Here is a 19,049-nt window from a genome sequence, read left to right on the forward strand (position 1 = left end):
ACACACAAGCATATTCAAGCAAAAGCCAGCATTAGTTATGTGAAACAAAACAAAATCAATGTTACTCGCCTATCGAGAAGAAATAAAGCAACCTCAGCCTTCACTCCTTGAGTTCTCTCCAGTGCTGGAAAGCTGTTACTTCTTTTGTTCCACAGACATCTTCCACATTTGTTTTTTATCTGCCATCTCTCTTTCTGTCATCGCTCAGCTAGTCATGTCTTTTGTTTTGAATAATGACATGCACTGAGCACTCCCCGCCCCTTAATGCTGATTGGCTATCAGTTTGTTATTGTACTCGGCCTGAGTCGCATTTCTAAAGCAGTATATATAACACTTACCACACCTTTATCCTTTAATGGATATTAAATCAATAGTTTGATTTCAACTTTAAGCAACCTGAAAGACAAGAGCTGTTTAGATGCATGGTGGGAGCAGCTACTTAACAGTCAAAGTCATCCAGGATAATGAACTGGATCTCTGAGGGTGTGTGTGGTCCTGTTGTTCATATGAGTGGTTTGTCTCGTCTGTAGACTAATTATCTCTGCGCTGGTGGTGAATGAAATTTGACTGCAGACGGCATGGATCTTCTCCCTTCTCTGGCATTCCTAATGGACTCGGTAATGGGATGATATTCTTATCATTCTTCTCTCTGCTCATCTGGAACATCAGGCTAATGGCAGGCTAATGTCGAGCACAGAGAGTCACCAAACGGCCCCGGCAGAACTCATTCATTCTCAGATATTGTCCTTTAAGATTTCGAAAGGTTTTAGGGGAGACTGGGGATGAAAGTAACACCTTTCGTTTGAGCATTGGTATTAATTCAGTGTTTTTTTTTTTTGTGGTCTATCTGTTAAAATCTTATACCTGGTGGCCTCATTTGACTCCTACAAATATAACTCACTTAGTAGCCTACATGCAACACAAGCACACAAAACATTTTACAATAATTTGAATTGTTTCAAATGATGAAGCAACAGACTAAGGTCATTGTAAAAACTCTAGTTCTGAGAAGCATCATTTGTATGCAAACAGCACTTGGTATTTAAAAGTTTAATGTTTTATCTAATGCAATGAAATTCTGTCATTCCCCCCAATTTCTGAAGTGTGAATTAGTCAACATCAACTGATTCGTCATAAGTCACCACAAGATGTCACCAGAGTACTGGCATCTGTTAGAGAGCTCTTAATATTGTGATGAGCGATTCATGGGTCTCCCATTATTTCCAAATAAATTAATATTGCTTCTTTTAAAGAATTGTTATTAATCAATGTCATACTTTCATTAAATATTCTGATATAAGGTTATCTGGAGCTACATTTTCTAAGTCAGGCAACATTTGCATGTTCTTGTTCATTCAAAGTCATAATAGGCTATTAATAATAGTAATCAATGTTACACTTTCAACAAATAATATGATATAAAGTTAAGCCAATTATACAAAGTTATACAGCATTTGCATATTCCTGTTAATTCCAGTTGCCTAATAAAGCCTACTAAATTGTATGAAGTCCAAAAATGTGTTTGTTAATAAGATTTTCATAGCTTACAGTTTGATTTTCCATGCACAAATAACAAATAACACAGGAACTCAAAAATAACCGACAGAAGTGGCTTTCAATCTCTTCACTCATCAATTGCCATTTCCGTACGTGGAAAGTGTTTATGTGGGCGTTCAACTCAGTGGATATTCACTGATTTTCCATTTACCTGTGGTCAAATGTAGTAGGTAGGCTATCCTTCATGAAAAAGATTATTCTTATAAAATGTATTAAATCTTCATACAGGTCAGGATAAATACACCTGAGGATGCACTACTCCTACACGAGGACGTGAAGAGCAGCGCTCCTGAGATCGAGGGAGGAGTTACAACACGATCACCTAGTAACCAGTAACGTAAACTGACCAGAAGGGTCGTAAATACGAAACCCGATCCGCGAAGTCGGATCTTTTGTGCAGCTGCTTCAACGCTCGCAGACTGAACTTGTCTCGAGATTGAGAAGACAACCTTTGCGAATTTTAAAGGAATAAAGAAAAGGGAATGGGAATGTGCACGCAACAAATGGACCGCGTGGGAAAGCTTCGATGCGCGCGGCTGGTGTTAAAAGACAGGAGTTCATAAATAGACAACGAATGCTTCCTCAAACGAGTGGAATAAACCCCCAGTTTCACACATTTTTATTTGGTAGGTTGTGAAATTTGCATGCCATCATTTCATGTGGTCATATTCATATGTCCAATGTTTTCTACCGTAAATGTGTATGAACTTGTGTATCGAAACGAAGTAACTTCAGTTATGCTGTTATCTAGTAAAGTGAATGGATGGAGAAACTTTTCTCTTTTGCACTAATGATAATGGATCACAAACTGCTCAATATTGTTTATTATTATTATCATAATGACAATAAACATTTAGCTATATCGTATTGTTCGTATCGATCACCAGCGGTGGAAATGATGATAAACAACAATTTCGTTCTGCTATCGTGTCGCGTGCATCACATACACACGTTTGTCATTCATCTTATATCACAACTGCGTTAACAAAGTCAAAGTTCCCGAGTGCATTACTTCAGTTCCATTCCTCGCAGTCAGACTGTTTAGTTGCTCTTCTTTACCTGCTGTTCAACTCTATTAAATGCTGTACAGTCTCCTCGTGCCTGATTGACGTGGCGAGTTGACCATTGACTTCTGCGGTCAGAGTTTGAGCGGTCAGCTGGTGACATGGTTTAAAACAGATGTTTGCAGTTGCTATAATTCAACGTTATCTTTAAAGAAAGATAACTTAAACCAGTGTATGTTGTTTGTTCAGGCGTCTCCTCTCCAGTGAGTATCATCATGGTAATATTTGCAAAGTTGACACTCAACTAGTGAGCTAGGCTACAGCCCGAAAACTTCAAACAAAACTTGTTTCTCAGAGCTGTTTCGTGGTATATGTTCTGGAAGCCTATTAGCTGAGTATGAAGACATTTCTTTCAAGTATATTACCAAACAGACAAACACTAGCCTAAACGGAAGTGAATGACACATGAGATGAGTGCATTGTTTCTGTTTTTCTAGGCGGAGTTGTGCTAAAGTGATAGTTTACCCAAAAGTTGTTGTCTATACGCATGTTGTATGACTCCTTCTTCTTTTGTAGCACAGAATGAGGTGTTTGTGGACTTCACAGAGTTATCAAGCAATATTTTCAGTGAATAACAAACTTAAATTTCAGTTGATCTTCATAAAAGCTAATGTATTGATTTAGAGACTATGAATGCAGTGCATGACCTAATTTGACTACTTTCATGATGCTTTCTTTCAGTGTGTTGGTTTGTCTTTTTGGGGGGCTTGACTGCTCCTGTTACCCATCATTGTATGAAAGTGAGCAGTAAGCTATTAATATTCGTCAAAACTTTGTTTTGTGTGTGTGTTTTGACAGAAATTGAATGGCAAATGTGTTTGGAACGAAATAAGGGCTCCAGACTGCGACTAAGCATTCGCATTTTGTGACACTTTCTCCTGCTGATGCAACTAAATCTTGTAAGAGGTTGCAGTGATTGCAGTGGTGTCAATTTTGCCAAGAGACATGACATTATTAATTTATTATGATTAATTTTCTTTTGGTGCTACCAAATCAGGTGCTGGTGCCATTATTTGAACTCCATAGAACTTTACCTGTCAAATGTTAGTCTACAGCCCTGGACAAGCATGAAGCTTTGTAAATGATGACAGAGCTTTCATTTTTGGGTGAACTATCCCTTTAAGGGTTGTTCATGTAGGTCACCCACTTGCTTTCACGCAGTACAGCCATCAATCATAAGAGTGTAAAGTGCAAGCTGACATCTGCCCCCCCCCCCCCCCCCCAACATTTGTGCTTGGCTCCTGTTCGGTGTGGTTTCTAACACGCACAGCATGGATAATTTATAGCTCTTTATCTGGTTGGGTTAGTGACTGTAGTACTTGCAGCATAGCGACTCGGCCACGTTGTGTGATCAAACATTATTGACTCAAGCAGTCAATAACTGTGACAACTGTGGTTTTTCATTTTCAATACCACAGAGGAGTGCAACTTTAAAGCAGCACGCAACACAATGAATGGCTCAGCATGCATTGTTTAAACATTTATAGAGAGGTAAGAGAGACTTAAAAAAAAAAAAGCAAAGACATTCACGTTTCATTACTGTCTTGTAATTTAGTCTATGTTCTTTTACATTTTGAATTAGTCAGCTTTGACTTTTTTTCAGAACTGAAGTGTGTGTGTGATACTAATTAGATACTTTTGACGCATTTTAGTAAGTATAACTTTTTGGAGTCCTGCAGATGGAAATTTGGCAAAATATTGTGAGAGAGTAAAGTTTGCATAGTGTGACAGGGCTCATTCCCAAACATCATTGTTTAAATTCTTTTGCAAGGGTAAATATTGAACATTTGCACTAGAAACTTTTTCTGATATTCGCAGCACTGGAGCCCAGGTTTGTTGTGGAGCTTTGAAACTGGTGTTGATGAATCATCTCGAAAACCGGCACCATCTGCCAGACGTTTTCCAGGTCTGTTTACCTCTCTCTGCGTGATGTGCCTTATCCCTTCAGAAGAAGTTTTGCGCTCTATACTAAGTCTTGAAAAATGTGAGTAGCGAGAGCTTTGGTATTTTTCTGTATGGGAAACTTGTCCGGTGAGAAGGCTGTTTGGTTATCTGAGCTCTCTCTCCATGATGAGGTGTGGTTTTTATTGGACCTTTTTCCCGCTCGTAAAGTGCTGAGGGAGAGGCAGAAAATGACTACAGCTTTACTCACATGAGCCTCAAAGAAAAAACATTTACATGTTCCAGTCTTAGTTCAGTTCAGAACATGTTTTCCAAGTCCAAACTGCACTAATATTCCTTTGTTTTTCAATGTAAACATGCGAGAGACAGTATATTTTGTATATTCTTTTATTTAGGCCATTTCACACTACACCGAGAGACGCAGACGCAGACACAAGTCAAGTCAACTTTATTTATATAGCGCTTGATTGCTATACAATGCAGATTGTTTCAAAGCAGCTTCACTGTGTTAAACAGGAAAATAATGCAACAGAATTTTGTTCGGCCGTACAGCCGTTCCGGAGAAAATGATGTCATCTAGCTCATTTAAATTATCATACAGTAACAATGTGGGCATTAGATTAGTAATTAGATCAGTACTTTAGTTTATATGGTTAATTTAGTACTAATTCGTTTTATTTGGATATTTAGTTGAAAAATGTAGTGACCATAATTCAGTCACCATAGTACAGTTCATCACTTATAATTTTCTGACAGTGTCAGAAATGTAGCCTGATCATCTCGCAGTGTTTGCTGCTACGACCTACATCTATTGACTAGCCCAGTGGTTCTCAAACTTTTTATACCAAGTACCACCTCAGAAAATATTTGGCCTTCCAAGTACCACTATAATGACCAGCATTAAAATACAGTAGCATGGTAGGCCTAACTATTCAGCTACATCTCTGCACAGTTAAAAAATGAGGCAGTTTATTCCTAATATTTATTGTTGTCAACCACTTTATCATTTTAAATACACAGTTTGTACATTAACACTGCACTGTGCTTACATGCAGGTAAATAAAATAATTAAATAATGATTCAATTAAAATGTGTTGTACCTAAAAGTTAAATTAAAACTGTACTGTACTGTACTTAAATGTAAACATGTTTTATTGTGTTTTAACATTATTTAGTGATTCCTCTGTGTACCACTAGAGGCAGCCTGAGTACCACTAGACTAGCCAATAAAAATGCAACATGAAATGGCGTATTGATCAACATGATGCTAAAACTTAAAATTACTTAGCTCAAGCTCCATTTGCAAAATTGGCATGCCAAGTTGGCCTCTTTTCCCTAGCCATGACTGCGTCAATATTCTCTTTCGCTTCCTGTTTTTTTTTATTTAAGCACATAAACCACAATTGCCAAAGTGTGATTCATCTTGCTTTATTTGTTTACCACTAGTGCATATGCTATTGACAGGTTTTTCTTCTATACTAACTTGTGTCGTAGCCTAAGTTTCAATAGGTGTCATCATCGTACAGTTTACATGTCGTACACAAGTTTATTAGAGCCATCTTATATTGATCTTATAGCGACGCATAAGACACGGCTTTCAAAAAATGCAGCACTCAAGTTAAAGCCACAATATGTAATTTTTCGCCGCTAGAGGTCGCTTATTCAGGGTTTTTCCTACATTGAAAATTTTTTGTCGGCCGCCAAAACAAATTTTTGTCCCGCCTTATTTGATCAGTTATTGTGATTTATGAGTGATGTAGAATAGCTGCTGCGCTTGCGTTAACTGAGTGACAGAGAGAACGATCAGAGAGCTCCTCCCCCGCTCGCACGCTCTCTGTCTTCAAAATAAGCATTCTTAGCTTTCTAATATTTCACATATTATGTTAATCAAAATCAAAAGGTCGGAAAGACCTGAATCCATGTTGCACGTGGCGCTATCAGACGACTTTTTCCTTTAATTGCCGCTGGGTGTGAATTGCGCTCAATAAATGTTGACTCTTCTCTGACCAGCTGACATAAACCATACTTTCCGTTTATTGAAACTTACAATAAACGGGAAACAAATACTATCCGGTTATGAAGTGTTTTCTGTGTGTTGACATCTTTCGAGATGTTCTAACAGACGGGATTCGCACACAACGCGTCTGCTAATGTCCGATTCGCGACCTAATGACTCCTTTGAACCGAATCATTTTAACGACTGGTTAGAACAATTGATCTGTCCAACACTGAACTCACGAATCAGTTTAATCATTTACTCTGAACACCTCTGAAATGAGAACACAAGTGTGCTTACACAATTTAGCAAGAGTGGGTGTAAGAGTTAGTTCTAATTATCCACCGTATTTCAGCTTATTTATGTTCAAAATGTGTAGTAAAATAAATAGCCTATAAATCATTTAGTTTAGACTGGAGTGAGGTGAACTCAAGAACAAAGTTGTTATTAGCTAGCTGATAATTTTATGAAATTGTATATGGCAGAAAATTAGGCTTTTTGTTAAATTTATTTTTTAATACTACTTTTTAATATTGATATGATTATATACCAAAACAATTATCAGTAAATAGTGTAAAAATGAGGAACAAAAACAAACATAAGATAAGCAAAAATTACAAACTTTCTTTGAATTTATTTAAAATGTATTGTCAGTATTGCGCTTGCAGATTACGTGGGTAGGGTACTTTTTTTACGGTGTGCGTGTGTGTGTGTGTGTGTGTGTATGGATGACCATGTCTGTCAACCACCATCGAAGACCATTTTTGACCCAGGAAAAACCCTGTTATTTAAAACAAAGGCTTAGCTTGATGTCACCTTGATTTCGCTGAGCTTTTATAATGCCGCAAACGACTGCTTCCGCTTCTGCTCATGCGAATGTGGGGTAACGCAGTGCTGTTTTATCATTTTCGATTATTTGAGTGTGTTAAAAGTTAGATTATAATGCTACGCTGTGCTTTCGCTTGGCGGCTACTATGAGACACTTGTTGCACACTGCAGTAAGCTAGATCGTAGGCTTGCTATGATAGTCGGTGTTGCCGGTGTTACCGGTGTCCAGACTCAACACCGGTTACATCACTTGCCCACCGTGGCACCGCCCACCGTCTTTTTGATTTTTTTATAGTAATAAAATTATTTAGTTCAGTTAGAGAACAGACGATACAAAAAAAAAAACTGAACGTATCTGCTTAATAAAGCAGGATCCGACCGTGAGTCTCGGCAGCGGCAGGAGTCATTCATCAGATTTAAGAGTGAGGAGCTGACTGAGATGATCGCGGAAGATTTGGTTTCAAAGCGAAACGTAAAAGCGCCTATTTAAGGGAGTTTGTCATTTTTGTTGTTGTGTTTTTCATTAAAAATAATAGGCTAATGAACCCACAATTCAAGCAACCCGCAGCCGAATTGGCGCTAATTAAAAACCGAAAGTAAAATATGCACGGCCGCACAGAGCGCGCATTGTTTACTTTCGCCTGGCTCCGCAGTGCGAGCCTCCGCTACGCTGACTGCGCGCATTTATTTCTGCCGCGCGCACCGAGTATAAAGGCTTTACGAACGAACTGTTATTCATTCATGGCGTGCATCTCAATCATAGACTGATCAATGCTTGATCAGTGCCCTGACTACTGAACTAGGGAACTGATTGAGACGCACCCATGGCCTCACAGAGCGCGCATTTACAGACGAGCTGTCATTCACGGAGTGTGCGCACTGGCGCGTTTTCAGTTCAGAGCGGTCGTGTGCATGTTACTTTCGGTTAGATAGAATTAGTGATTTAAAAGCCTCCGCCGGTGATACCGGTATTACCGGTGTTATCACACATCAATTAACCGGTGGGAAAATTTCCTCACCGTCACATCCCTACTAGATCGATATTAGGCATGGTAAAACATGGTACTCGCGGTAAATCAAGACAATAAGACTAACTGTGTTGAGCTATATAACAATGATTCGTTTTCTGTCGATGAATGTATCCAAACAGTTGCTTAGCGGTCTAATAAAAAACATCATGTATTAAAGCCTCTTTGGTGTTTCCATGGTTTCAACAAAATAAAACCAGAAATCGAAGGTAAAATGGGTATGATGTCATTAATGGGCGACGCAAGGGCATGGTCTGTGTCCTGGTTAAAATGCTTCTTTCTCTGGATTTAAACATTCTTGGAAACATTTGGGATAATGTAAGTACACAAGTCAACAAAATATATAACAGTGATCTAGTAGGTTTTGGATATTTTAATCCAAAAATCGAACATATTCTGCCTTTTAAAGATGTTCAACTTTTAAAAAACACGTCTCTAGACATTGCTCTTTTTTCATAGCATTTAACAGCAAAAACGCGCTCTGTGTGAACTGGTCCTTACTGAAGGTTTCATGCTAATAATTCGGCAACAAATATTCAAGTGTATTGATTTTTCATTTCCTTCATAACATTCAGTGTCTGTGTCTGACATGCGTATTTGGTTGTTCAGTTGTCTCACTGTTTTTTCTTTTTTGCATATTCATTATTATAGGCGTTGTTGTTACAAAAATATCTAATTGTTTTGTCATTGTGACAATTGGCATTTCCTGAAGATTACCATAATTATTTCAATAAGCAGAGCTGCTATAAGCATTTCCAGTTATGTCTATTGAATAATCAATATTTATTTCCTTTGGGTAAATGTTTTCCATTTTTAGTTTTTTCTTCTATGCAGTTGATCATGGGCTGACATTGCGGTAACACTTTACAATAAGGTTCTTTAGTTAACATTATTTAACTACATTAGTTAACATGAACTAATAATGAACTGCCATTACAAAGCATTTATTTAATATTTGTTAATGTTAATTTCAACATTGACTAATACTTTATTAAAATCTTGTTAACATTAGTTAATGCACTGTGAACTAACATGAACAAACCATAAACAGCTGTATTTTTAATAACTAACGTTTACAAAGATGTAACAAATACAGTAACAAATGTATTGCTCATGGTTAGTTTATGTTAGTTAATACATTAACTAATGTTAACTAATGAAACCTTATTGTAAAGTGTTACCGACATTGCTGTGCCATTATTTTAGTTTTTCCACCCATCGGTCTATTAATGTGTTATCAGTGATTTCAGATCAACCCAACTCTAAATGACACGTAAAAGCAAAAACTGTGGTTGAGCGCTTTACATGCTGTGCTCTTCCTGTCTAAGTCTGTGTTTTACTGGTGAACGCTTCAAAGTAGGCCAGACTTTTTATGCCACTGTAGCCAAAAATCTGGCTACATTAGGCAACCAAAACAACAACTGTGCCAAACACATATAGGGCCCTTAACACTTTATTATGAAAGGTTTTGTGTACAAAGAGTATGAACTTGTGTACTTATTAAGGGAGCTTTTGTCCTCATTCAAAATTGCTCTACCCTACTCTATCCAATAAGTCAAATACTGTATTCAAAGTATGCATGCTGCTGCCTTGTTTAAAACCGTCTTTTGAATTCAAGTTAGTGATATAATCACTGAGTCATATCTCGTTTGACTCGGACACATTTGACTAGCCCGATCATGCCTGGATTATCAGCTGCACCTGCAAATTCACTATGTACGATTCTCTTCATTTTTTTGTTTTTTTTTGTTGCTATTTTTTAAATAGGGCTGGGCGATATGTCCAAAAAAATTATCAAGATGCAGTTTTTCATATCAGTTGATATGGATAATTATCATGATAAATGTCAAATCTTTATTTCTTTCAAGTTTAAAGGCAGATTTTTGCTCCTATAAGTGAAAGTTGTCGAAACCAGACGATAAACTGTGGGTTTTAAACTACTCTTTATTGTCAGAACATGACAAACACTTAATGTTAGGACTTGGTGATTGTATATAAATTTTTTAACTGAAGACATTAAGCTTTGAATACCTACAATGCATGTTTTTGCATGGAGATAATTATTTGGAAGTCATGTATTGAGCTTATATGTTATTGTCAATTTTCACAATTTTTCAAAATGAAAATGTTTTACAGTGTTTGTATAGGAACCTCATCTCACATTGTTCTGGAAAGAGTCTTCTCTTAGAGCAACAGTTTTTTTTTTCTTCTGTACATCAAATGACATCTAGAGCCTCTTATACATGCCTTTTAATTAGAGCCCGACCGATAAAGGATTTTTAAGGCCGATACAAATATTTGGGCAGAATAAGTTTGTGATTTCCAAGGCGCATTAATGTTAGCGGTCTCCCACTGATAGCCATGGCATTAGCTAGCTTTGTGGTTAGCGTCTATGATAAGTCATAATTTAGAAATATGTATACTTTTTCAAAATAACGGGCAGGGGAGAGATGATACGTCTTATGCTGTCAGACTATTAAAGAAATACATCTTATTCAGTCACATTGTCCGAGGTAAACTAAGTCAGTCAACAACCTAGTGCAATTACCAGCTCTCTTGGCCAGCAAAACTGGACTTGGCAGTTACAAATTTTAGCAGTTACAAATTTTGTCATGTTATTTGAGTTAAGAGAACTGATGGGGAATTTTTTTTTAATTGTTATTCAAGCAATGTTTGTCTCGTTGCCAACTTGCATGCACTTCACGGATGATCAACCTTGTGTTGTGATTGTGAATGCAGCGCTCAGCTGGATCAGCTGGTGTTGCCAACCCGGCACGTTGTAGAGTGCACTCTGGTGGACAAACTATGAAACGCCAACACTCAATGCGTTTGAAACGCCAACACTCAATGAGTTTGAGCAGTGTTTCGTCCGTTTTTTTTTTGTTTTTTTTTTTAAATATTAATTTATCGGCCATCATAAATGCCGATACCGATAGTTTGGAAAAAGCCTAAAATCGGCCCGCCGATATATCGGTCGGGCTCTACTTTTAATTCTTTAATGTGTTTATAAATGCTTTTCTGAACTATTCTAATGGGCTAAAATGTTTTAATACATTTCTAACATGCTGTTCATTTCATATGAACCTTTTTCTATGCAATTCTGTCTTTGTCTAAGCCGCTTTGAAAATGCTTTGAAATATACACTACTAAAAAGTTTGGGGTCTGTAACAAATGAATACTTTTCTCAGCAAGGATGTGTTAAATTGGGCAAAACAGTAAAAACGTATAATGTTACAAAATATTTCTATTTCAAATAAATACTGTTCTTTTAAACTTTCTGTTCATCAAAGAATCTTGAAAATCACTAAAAACTGGAGTGATGGCTGCTGAAAATTCAGCGTTGCCATTACGGGAATAAATTTGATTTGAACTGTTTTATATTTTAATATATTATATTTAAATTATAATAATATTTCACAATATTACTGTTTTGAGTGTATTTTTATCAAATAAATGCAGCCTTGTTGAGCATAAAGGCCTGTACACACCGGGACGAATATCTTGCGCGATGAATATTCTAGACGTTTTTCGGCGCGTATTGAGTGTTTACACCCAAACGATTATCACTGGCGATGTGCTGAGTGAACGTGCAAATTCACTCAGTAGCACTCCCGGTACACAAGGTGGTGCTGTGCCACTTTACACTTGCTTGTCACACAGAAGAAGAAGAGAGACAGTATCTACATGCTTGCAAAAAACATTCACACACTTTTTTTTTAACTGGCAAGCAGCATTAGCAGCTCATCTTCTTCTTTGTGTACGTACTTCTTCTTCGTTGTATCAATGTGTGCTTGGCAAGACCGTTTTGTGCTTGAGCGCCACCAAGTCGTGTTTTACTGTAATTTCAGCATCTCCAGGCACGTGAACAAAAGCGGTTTTTAACGCGCCTTGTCAAAACAAAAAAACAAACCCAAGGCTTTTTTTTATAATGACGCTTTTACGCCTAGCGTTTTACGCGTAGGTGTACACTCACATTGGCGCTCCTTTTTTAGTCACAAGGAGTTCAACGTCGGCGATTAAACGATAAACGAAAATCGTCCCAGTGTGAACAGGCCTTAAGAAACTTCTTTCAAAAACATAAAAAAATCTCACCAACCCCCAACTTTTGAACGGTAGTGTACATCACTGAATTTGAAGTGTTAAGAAGTCACAGTGAGCGTTGACATATTTAAAAATTCCCACATTCTGTTGCCCTCCCCTCAAGGCTGGGCTTTTAATGTTAGATTGAAACATAAACTGACACAAGAAACTGCTAGCGTGCAGATTGATTCATCTGTTTTCCCCAATAAACCGTTTAGAACAATCTGTTCTCTTAAATACATTTAAAAGAAGCATATAACCGCATCATTATCACGTATGATTTCATTGTACGGCTTTATTAATCTGATTTCATTTATCTGTTTCAGGTAGAGTGGCTTACTGATGTTGCATCTTAATGCCTGAACTCAATGTAAAACAAGAAAACCCTCCTGTAAAACATGGTGAGGGAGGCTCTTGAAACCGATGGGCTTACCAGGCAACATTGCTGCCAGCATGGACCTCTCTAACTAACGTGAACGTAATGGGGATGATAATTATATTACACAATGCAATGATGGAACACCCACATTGACGAAGATTAACTCCATCCATCTTCAGTGCGCTGCAGCCAATCAGCATGCTGCGGTCGCTCAAATTTGGCCGCGTCTACCGATGTGGCAAGTTCCTCTTCATCGTAGCGCTTTTTGTTATCCTGCTGATGAACACTCACAACCTGTTCGCCTCGTTTCAGAGGAACGAGCTTACTGACCGCAGATTCATCGGCCTCAACAAATGTCCGGCCTGCTTCGGCACTAGTTGGTGCCGCAAGTTCATGAACGGCCAGGTGACCTTCGAGATGTGGGGTCGTCTGCGTTTCCTAGACTTTTTCAATGTAAAGAATGTCTATTTTGCTCAGTATGGAGAACCCAGGGAAGGAACACGCAGGGTCGTGCTCAAGCGCCTGGGCTCCAACCAAGAGCTGGCAGAGATCGATCAGAAGATCTGCAAACGGGCCACTGGAAGACCGCGATGTGATCTCATTCAGGGTATGTACAAAACGGAGTTTGCCCGACTTAACGGCGATGTAAGACTGCTGACCCCAGAGGTGGTGGAGGGCTGGTCGGATCTGGTGCACTGCCCCTCGCAGAGGCTTCTGGACCGAGTGGTCAGGAGGTACGCGGAGACCAAGGACTCTGGAAGCTTCCTGCTGAAGAACCTTAAGGACACGGAGCGAATGCAGCTGCTGATGACGTTGGCGTTCAACCCTGAGCCTCTTGTCCTACAGGTATTCACACACTAGCCAATATAAATCTCCTTTAAATGCATTTTCATGTTGCTGAAGTTCTTTTGATACTGATGCCCGCTTGAAAGTTCAAGCAATTAACGTTGCATCTTTGCATATTTTAAAGTTCTGCACAAGGCTGTGTAAATAATAGATACTTTGTGTCTGTCGGTGGTCACTAAGAGATTTCTCTGCTTTGGGCAACAGCATGCTTGTCCTGAAGAATTCCTGGAGACATAAATCATGGGCATTTGTTATTCCATAAGCAAATTTGGCATTTAAAGATACAGAGGGGCTGTATTGTTCTCAAAGATTGTCCAAAATATGGTATGACACAAGTTTCCTACGTAGAGTTGTGCGTTAATCTTAATATTTTCTGGAATTTTGTCAACAGTGATCATTAGATAATATTTTGCTGAGTGTGTTTTTGTGGTACTAGACCAGGTTTAGAACAGCTGACTCCCAAAGCTTTTCATATATTTCATATTCTGTGTGCTGGTCAGTTCACAGCAGTGATTTAGAAATTAACCTTTCCATTGAGGGGTGATATTTTCTCAAAATGATTTCCTGGGGATTTCTACCTTTATGATGGCATTTTATTTATAACCTTAATAGATGTATACCTCGTCTTATCTCGTATTATATTTAATTATAAATCCAGTTAGAATAGTAAGACACTGTTCAAATGAAATCAACAAAATCCCTCTTTGCACTACAGAAGTTACATCGACGCTGCATCTGAAGTGGCATGAATTTGCACAATTGTTGACAGTTAATATTGTGTCTAAAATGTAACTTAAATCTTATTTTTGTTTTTTTAATTGTTTTATATAATCGATATGATATTCTCATTCGTGTTGATATTTGAGAAAAACAGCATTCTTGCTTTGGTGATATTGCCTAACTATATAATTTAATACACATATAAGACAAAACCAGTGTTACCAGATTGGATTGAGGATTTCCAGCCCAAAAGCTCCCCAAAACCCCCCAAAACTTTAACTGTCAAAATTATGTGATATAATTTTATTGCCATACAATCATAGTTAATAAGCACCATTAGTATCTCCTTAAACAAAATGATGACAAAAGAAAATGTAACAAAATCAATTTCCCTGGAAAAAGATCAAAACAGGACAAATGCAGGAAAGAGAATAAGCAAATATGACTAAAATGTCCAGGTGGAAACTGTCAACATGGCAATCAAGAAATAAACCATTGACTTTAACCATCGGAAAAACACATGCATCTTTGTTTAATGTCAACAGTAAGAATAAGCCAATTTAAGTGCAAAAAGTTCCCAATATAAGAATTTGGAATAAGCAACATAATTAGCAGGCATTTCACACACGCTAATGCCCACACCCCACAGCCAAAATGTGTCATTCATTGATACTGTACCATAATCCGACAACAAAAAATAACAACAATGTGCTTTAAAATTAAGAAAGAACATTACGTTTTTCGTGAAGTACATATTTCATATATAGTACTTATGAAGTACGTATGTTCATATGTAGAACATAGTGCACTTGGCATAGTCAAAACTGACTAATCGTTGATTCAAACCTCTTTCAGCAGCTGTCGGAGACAAGTAGAGTACAGTGTTTAGGTTTAAAAGTTGCTGATGTCCTGATCAGTGTGCACATGTCAATAGGCAGATGTCCCATCTGGCAACATTGGACAAAACTCACTTGGATTGGGGGCTACTGATATATTGTAGACTATACATATTGCATACCTCATATTTTCACTGTACGTTTTGCTTGTGTTTTCATTCACACCAATGAGAGACCTTGACAGCTCTCTTTTTTTGCACCCCTCGGTCTGGCATTGATTTTTAGACCCAGCTAATCTATACCAATTTCTTTTGCGATTGACCCAGCTTGTCGAAGGCCTGGGCAAACAAAAGGACATCTCTGTGAGAGCAGCCAATATCCGTTCTCACCTCCCATCATTCAGTCCATCTGCCACACCTCAGGCATTCTAGGTGATAAAGGCAATCTGATCTCTCCGGAGAGCGAGCCGCTCGATTTGATTAGCAACATACAGTTTAGCCCCCTTTTGCCCTGCAACCTTTGCAGCGGTTTGGTCAACATAATGAAATGTTGTTAGTTTGCCGTGGATGCCGCTAATGAATTGGCTCCTAATCCATAGATGCGATTAAGTGTGATCTTCATCAGTGCTTGCTGTTCCTTCCCCTGCTGAAAACATGATGTTAAAGCTAACAGATGCTTGTCTCCCCAGAATGCTTTAAATCATTCATCACACTTCCTGAAGCTAAGAAAAGCCAGTTTTTCTAGTTTGCCAGAAGTTATAGTAACCTTTTGGAATTTCCTAAGGCAGGCAAAATCTGCTTTCCAATCGGAAACCTGAGGCAGCTGCTTTGCTGTCAGTCAATGTGAATGAAGGTGCCTCAAAAGCACCGTAAAGTGAAGAAAAACATGATAATTTATTAAATCATGCAATATGCGAGCCGATAGTCCTAAAAGTATGTGAAATATATTTTAATTATATAATTAAAGTCGCAAAGTAACAGAAGTAGAGACATATTTTATTTCGTATTGGGACACATCTGAGTTAAACAGATTATCGTAAGAGGAAAACCTGTAGAGCAGGGACTGGGTTTTGCCCGATAATTATTGATTTGGATGGAGGCAGATCTGATTACGAGCTTGCGTTCTATTGTAATAAATGGGTGGGTTTAAGCACACTACACATTTTGAGTCTGGCACGTCAACAGAGAAAAGTCTGTTGTTTGCTGTGAAGATTGATTAATAACCTTTTAATTACAAATTACAAGGTCAAAACACATAAAAAAAAGAGAAGCATACATGAATCATTCACAATAAGATTGATAACTCAAATTTAGAAAATGTCCTCTTCAAATATATTTTCAAACTGAAAATGGTGCAAAAAATGGCTATTTTGGGTAAAAGAAAGTCTTTTCAGATGACCAGTTTTCTATGAGCGCATCACTGCGGCTTGTTGATTGTCTCGTATATGTCATTGAAGCAAGAATAATTTGCATGGCCAGTCTTTTCTCCACTGACTAAATCACCATGAACGTAACTTTTTAAAATATAAAAATCATTCAGTTATTGCAAACTCTTGCGCTATGCATATCAGTGTTGGGTGCAACTCATTATTAAGTACTTAATGTAATTTAATTACTTTTAAAGGGATTACTTCTGATGTCATTGATTACTTCTTGTTACTTTTTTTAGTAACTTCTGATGTAATTGAATTAAATATTATTATATAGGCTATAGAAAAATTCTATATAAAACAATAGTGGGTTTAACATTAAAATGTCTAATGTTAAAATGTATATTGTTAATGTAACCTCCCTTTAAATACTTTGGTCAGTTCAATAATAATAATGTATCATTTATTTTATATTTATTTGAAAGAATCAAAATAACTGTTTCATGTCTATTAAGGATAGACATTGTTAAAATGGTAGAGGTTGATTTGAGATTTAGAAAGGAATTCGTAATAAGTAATGGAATACTTTTTAGAGAGAGTAATTAGCACAGTAATCTAATTACTCTGTTGAAGATGTAATTAGTACCTAGTAATGAATTACTTTTACCCCACATTAATTGCAAGACGCACATTTAAATACAACATTTTGGTAATGTATATTTATTGTGCAGGTGCAGGCCTAACTTTGACTACAGTTCTTATTTTCCAGTAAAAATAAATGGACATTTCAGTCATTCTATTAGATGCCATATTCGATTTTCCACCAATGGTTGATCCACACACACAGGATTGTGGGATATTATTATACAGTAAGCAACAAAGTACAAGCCTTCAGAAATCTTTTTTTTTTTTTTTTAAATACATATTGCATTCAGACAGGCTTTGTTGGTTTCCTACCTTCGTATTTTGCTTTCGAAGGCAGTCTTTTTCGTTTTTTGAGCACAATGGAGACAGACACTCTAGATGGTCCTTATACTGGATATAAGGATTTCTGTATGTTGGAAAGCCAAATTTAGATTCTGTCATACTACTGTTTTCCGTTTGCCCTGCAGGATGAATCTGGAGTAACTCAAGTTCAGATTTTTGTGGTGTGTGTATTTTTAGGTTTGAGTAAAAAAAAGAACATAGTAATTTGTTGTGTTTGGAGTTAACGGGAGTGCTGCGCTCAAGGGGGAAAGGAGCCTATGGAGTCGAAGACGAGCAAGACACTGAGAGGATTACAAAATCAGCGTGTGACAAGAATTCAGATGCCCCTTCCTGTAGGTGGTTTTTTAAAGACTTTGTCCACTGGCATTTTTCCTGCTATTCATAGCAGTAAAGGTCAGAAACCAAATTTGTTCCCCTTAGCCTGTTATTGTGTCAGAGTATTGTGAAATATGTATCCTCTAGAAAAAAAGCTGCTGCGCTTGACTTTGTGCTTGCATTACTCGTGCCTCCTTCCTCCATTGAGAACGTGGCCCATCTGCTCGGCGAGGCTGAGAATAGCACAGGCAGAGCCCTGAGGGTCACGTCCATCACGGCATTAATCTTGCACACAGCCCAGTGTGCGCGGTGTGCGCCTCCTCTCCCTTCACCTGACAATGAGGTTATTATGAGGTTGCCATGCCCGGAGCACCTTTCTAAACAGTCCCAGAGCTGACAGGAGTCAACTGCTGTTTGTGTGTAAGGCTTTCACAAACAAGACTGAGCACAGCAAGGTTGTTATCAAGGACATGCCTATTATTTAATGCATGTAAACCGCTGAACTCGCCTCCTGTAGAAATTTGTCCAGACAGTGCCTGCAGTACTTTAAAAAAAGTGTTTTTGAAGTGATTCCTGGAGTGAGATTCTAGAAAGTTTTAATCTAGTTTACCGTTTTATATCTTAAATAGTACAAATCTGATTTATTGTTTGCAGATGGCTTCCATTAAGACAGAAGATGACTAAGGTACATTCATACTGCAGATTTAAAGGAACTCTGAGTAGAGTGTGAAGCGTAAAATATGTAATATACAATACCGTTAAAATATTTGGGGTTAAACATTAACATTCATCTTATTGCACAAATTACACACACAAAAGAGCACAACATCTCCAGTCTTAATAAAAACTTAGTGTTTGGTGTGAGTCTCAGAATAGGTCTTGATTTTTTTTGGCGGAGAGCTCCCTTCCTTCTGTATCCTGTTGTTTTTCCTCTGTAGCTGTTCAGCCTTTGTATTTTTGGCAGATCAGCTAACAATCATGTCTTGTTGCATCACAATTTATCAGGTGAATTTGCTTTTGTTTGTTTTGTTTTTTTTACATTATAGTGTGAATTGTGTTAAAGGGATAGTTGAAAATTGATAGTTCAAAAATGAAAATTACTCGCCCTCAAGCCATCCTAGGTGTATTTTCATGTTTGGGTT

The 19,049-nt window shown here is 37.7% G+C and overlaps 1 protein-coding gene across 4 annotated transcripts in view; it reads left to right on the forward strand.

Moving 5' to 3' along the window:
* The first annotated feature begins 1,905 nt into the window (after positions 1-1,905).
* dipk2aa (divergent protein kinase domain 2Aa) overlaps positions 1,906-19,049 on the forward strand; it is a 46,888-nt gene continuing 29,744 nt past the window's right edge. The window contains exons 1-3 of one of the 4 annotated variants that reach the window (XM_079820419.1): positions 4,036-4,112; positions 4,440-4,527; positions 12,782-13,680. In XM_079820419.1, the coding sequence (XP_079676545.1) occupies positions 13,033-13,680 (648 nt within the window). In that variant the 5' untranslated portion in view covers positions 4,036-4,112; positions 4,440-4,527; positions 12,782-13,032. Of the gene's footprint in view, positions 2,184-2,691; positions 2,825-3,929; positions 4,113-4,439; positions 4,528-12,781; positions 13,681-19,049 lie in introns of those variants that run through there. The other 3 variants (XM_079820417.1, XM_079820420.1, XM_079820418.1) reach the window with 3 other exon arrangements.

Source organism: Gobio gobio (assembly GCF_949357685.1).
Source record: "Gobio gobio genome assembly, chromosome: 6".
In the NCBI taxonomy this organism is placed as follows: domain Eukaryota; kingdom Metazoa; phylum Chordata; class Actinopteri; order Cypriniformes; family Gobionidae; genus Gobio; species Gobio gobio.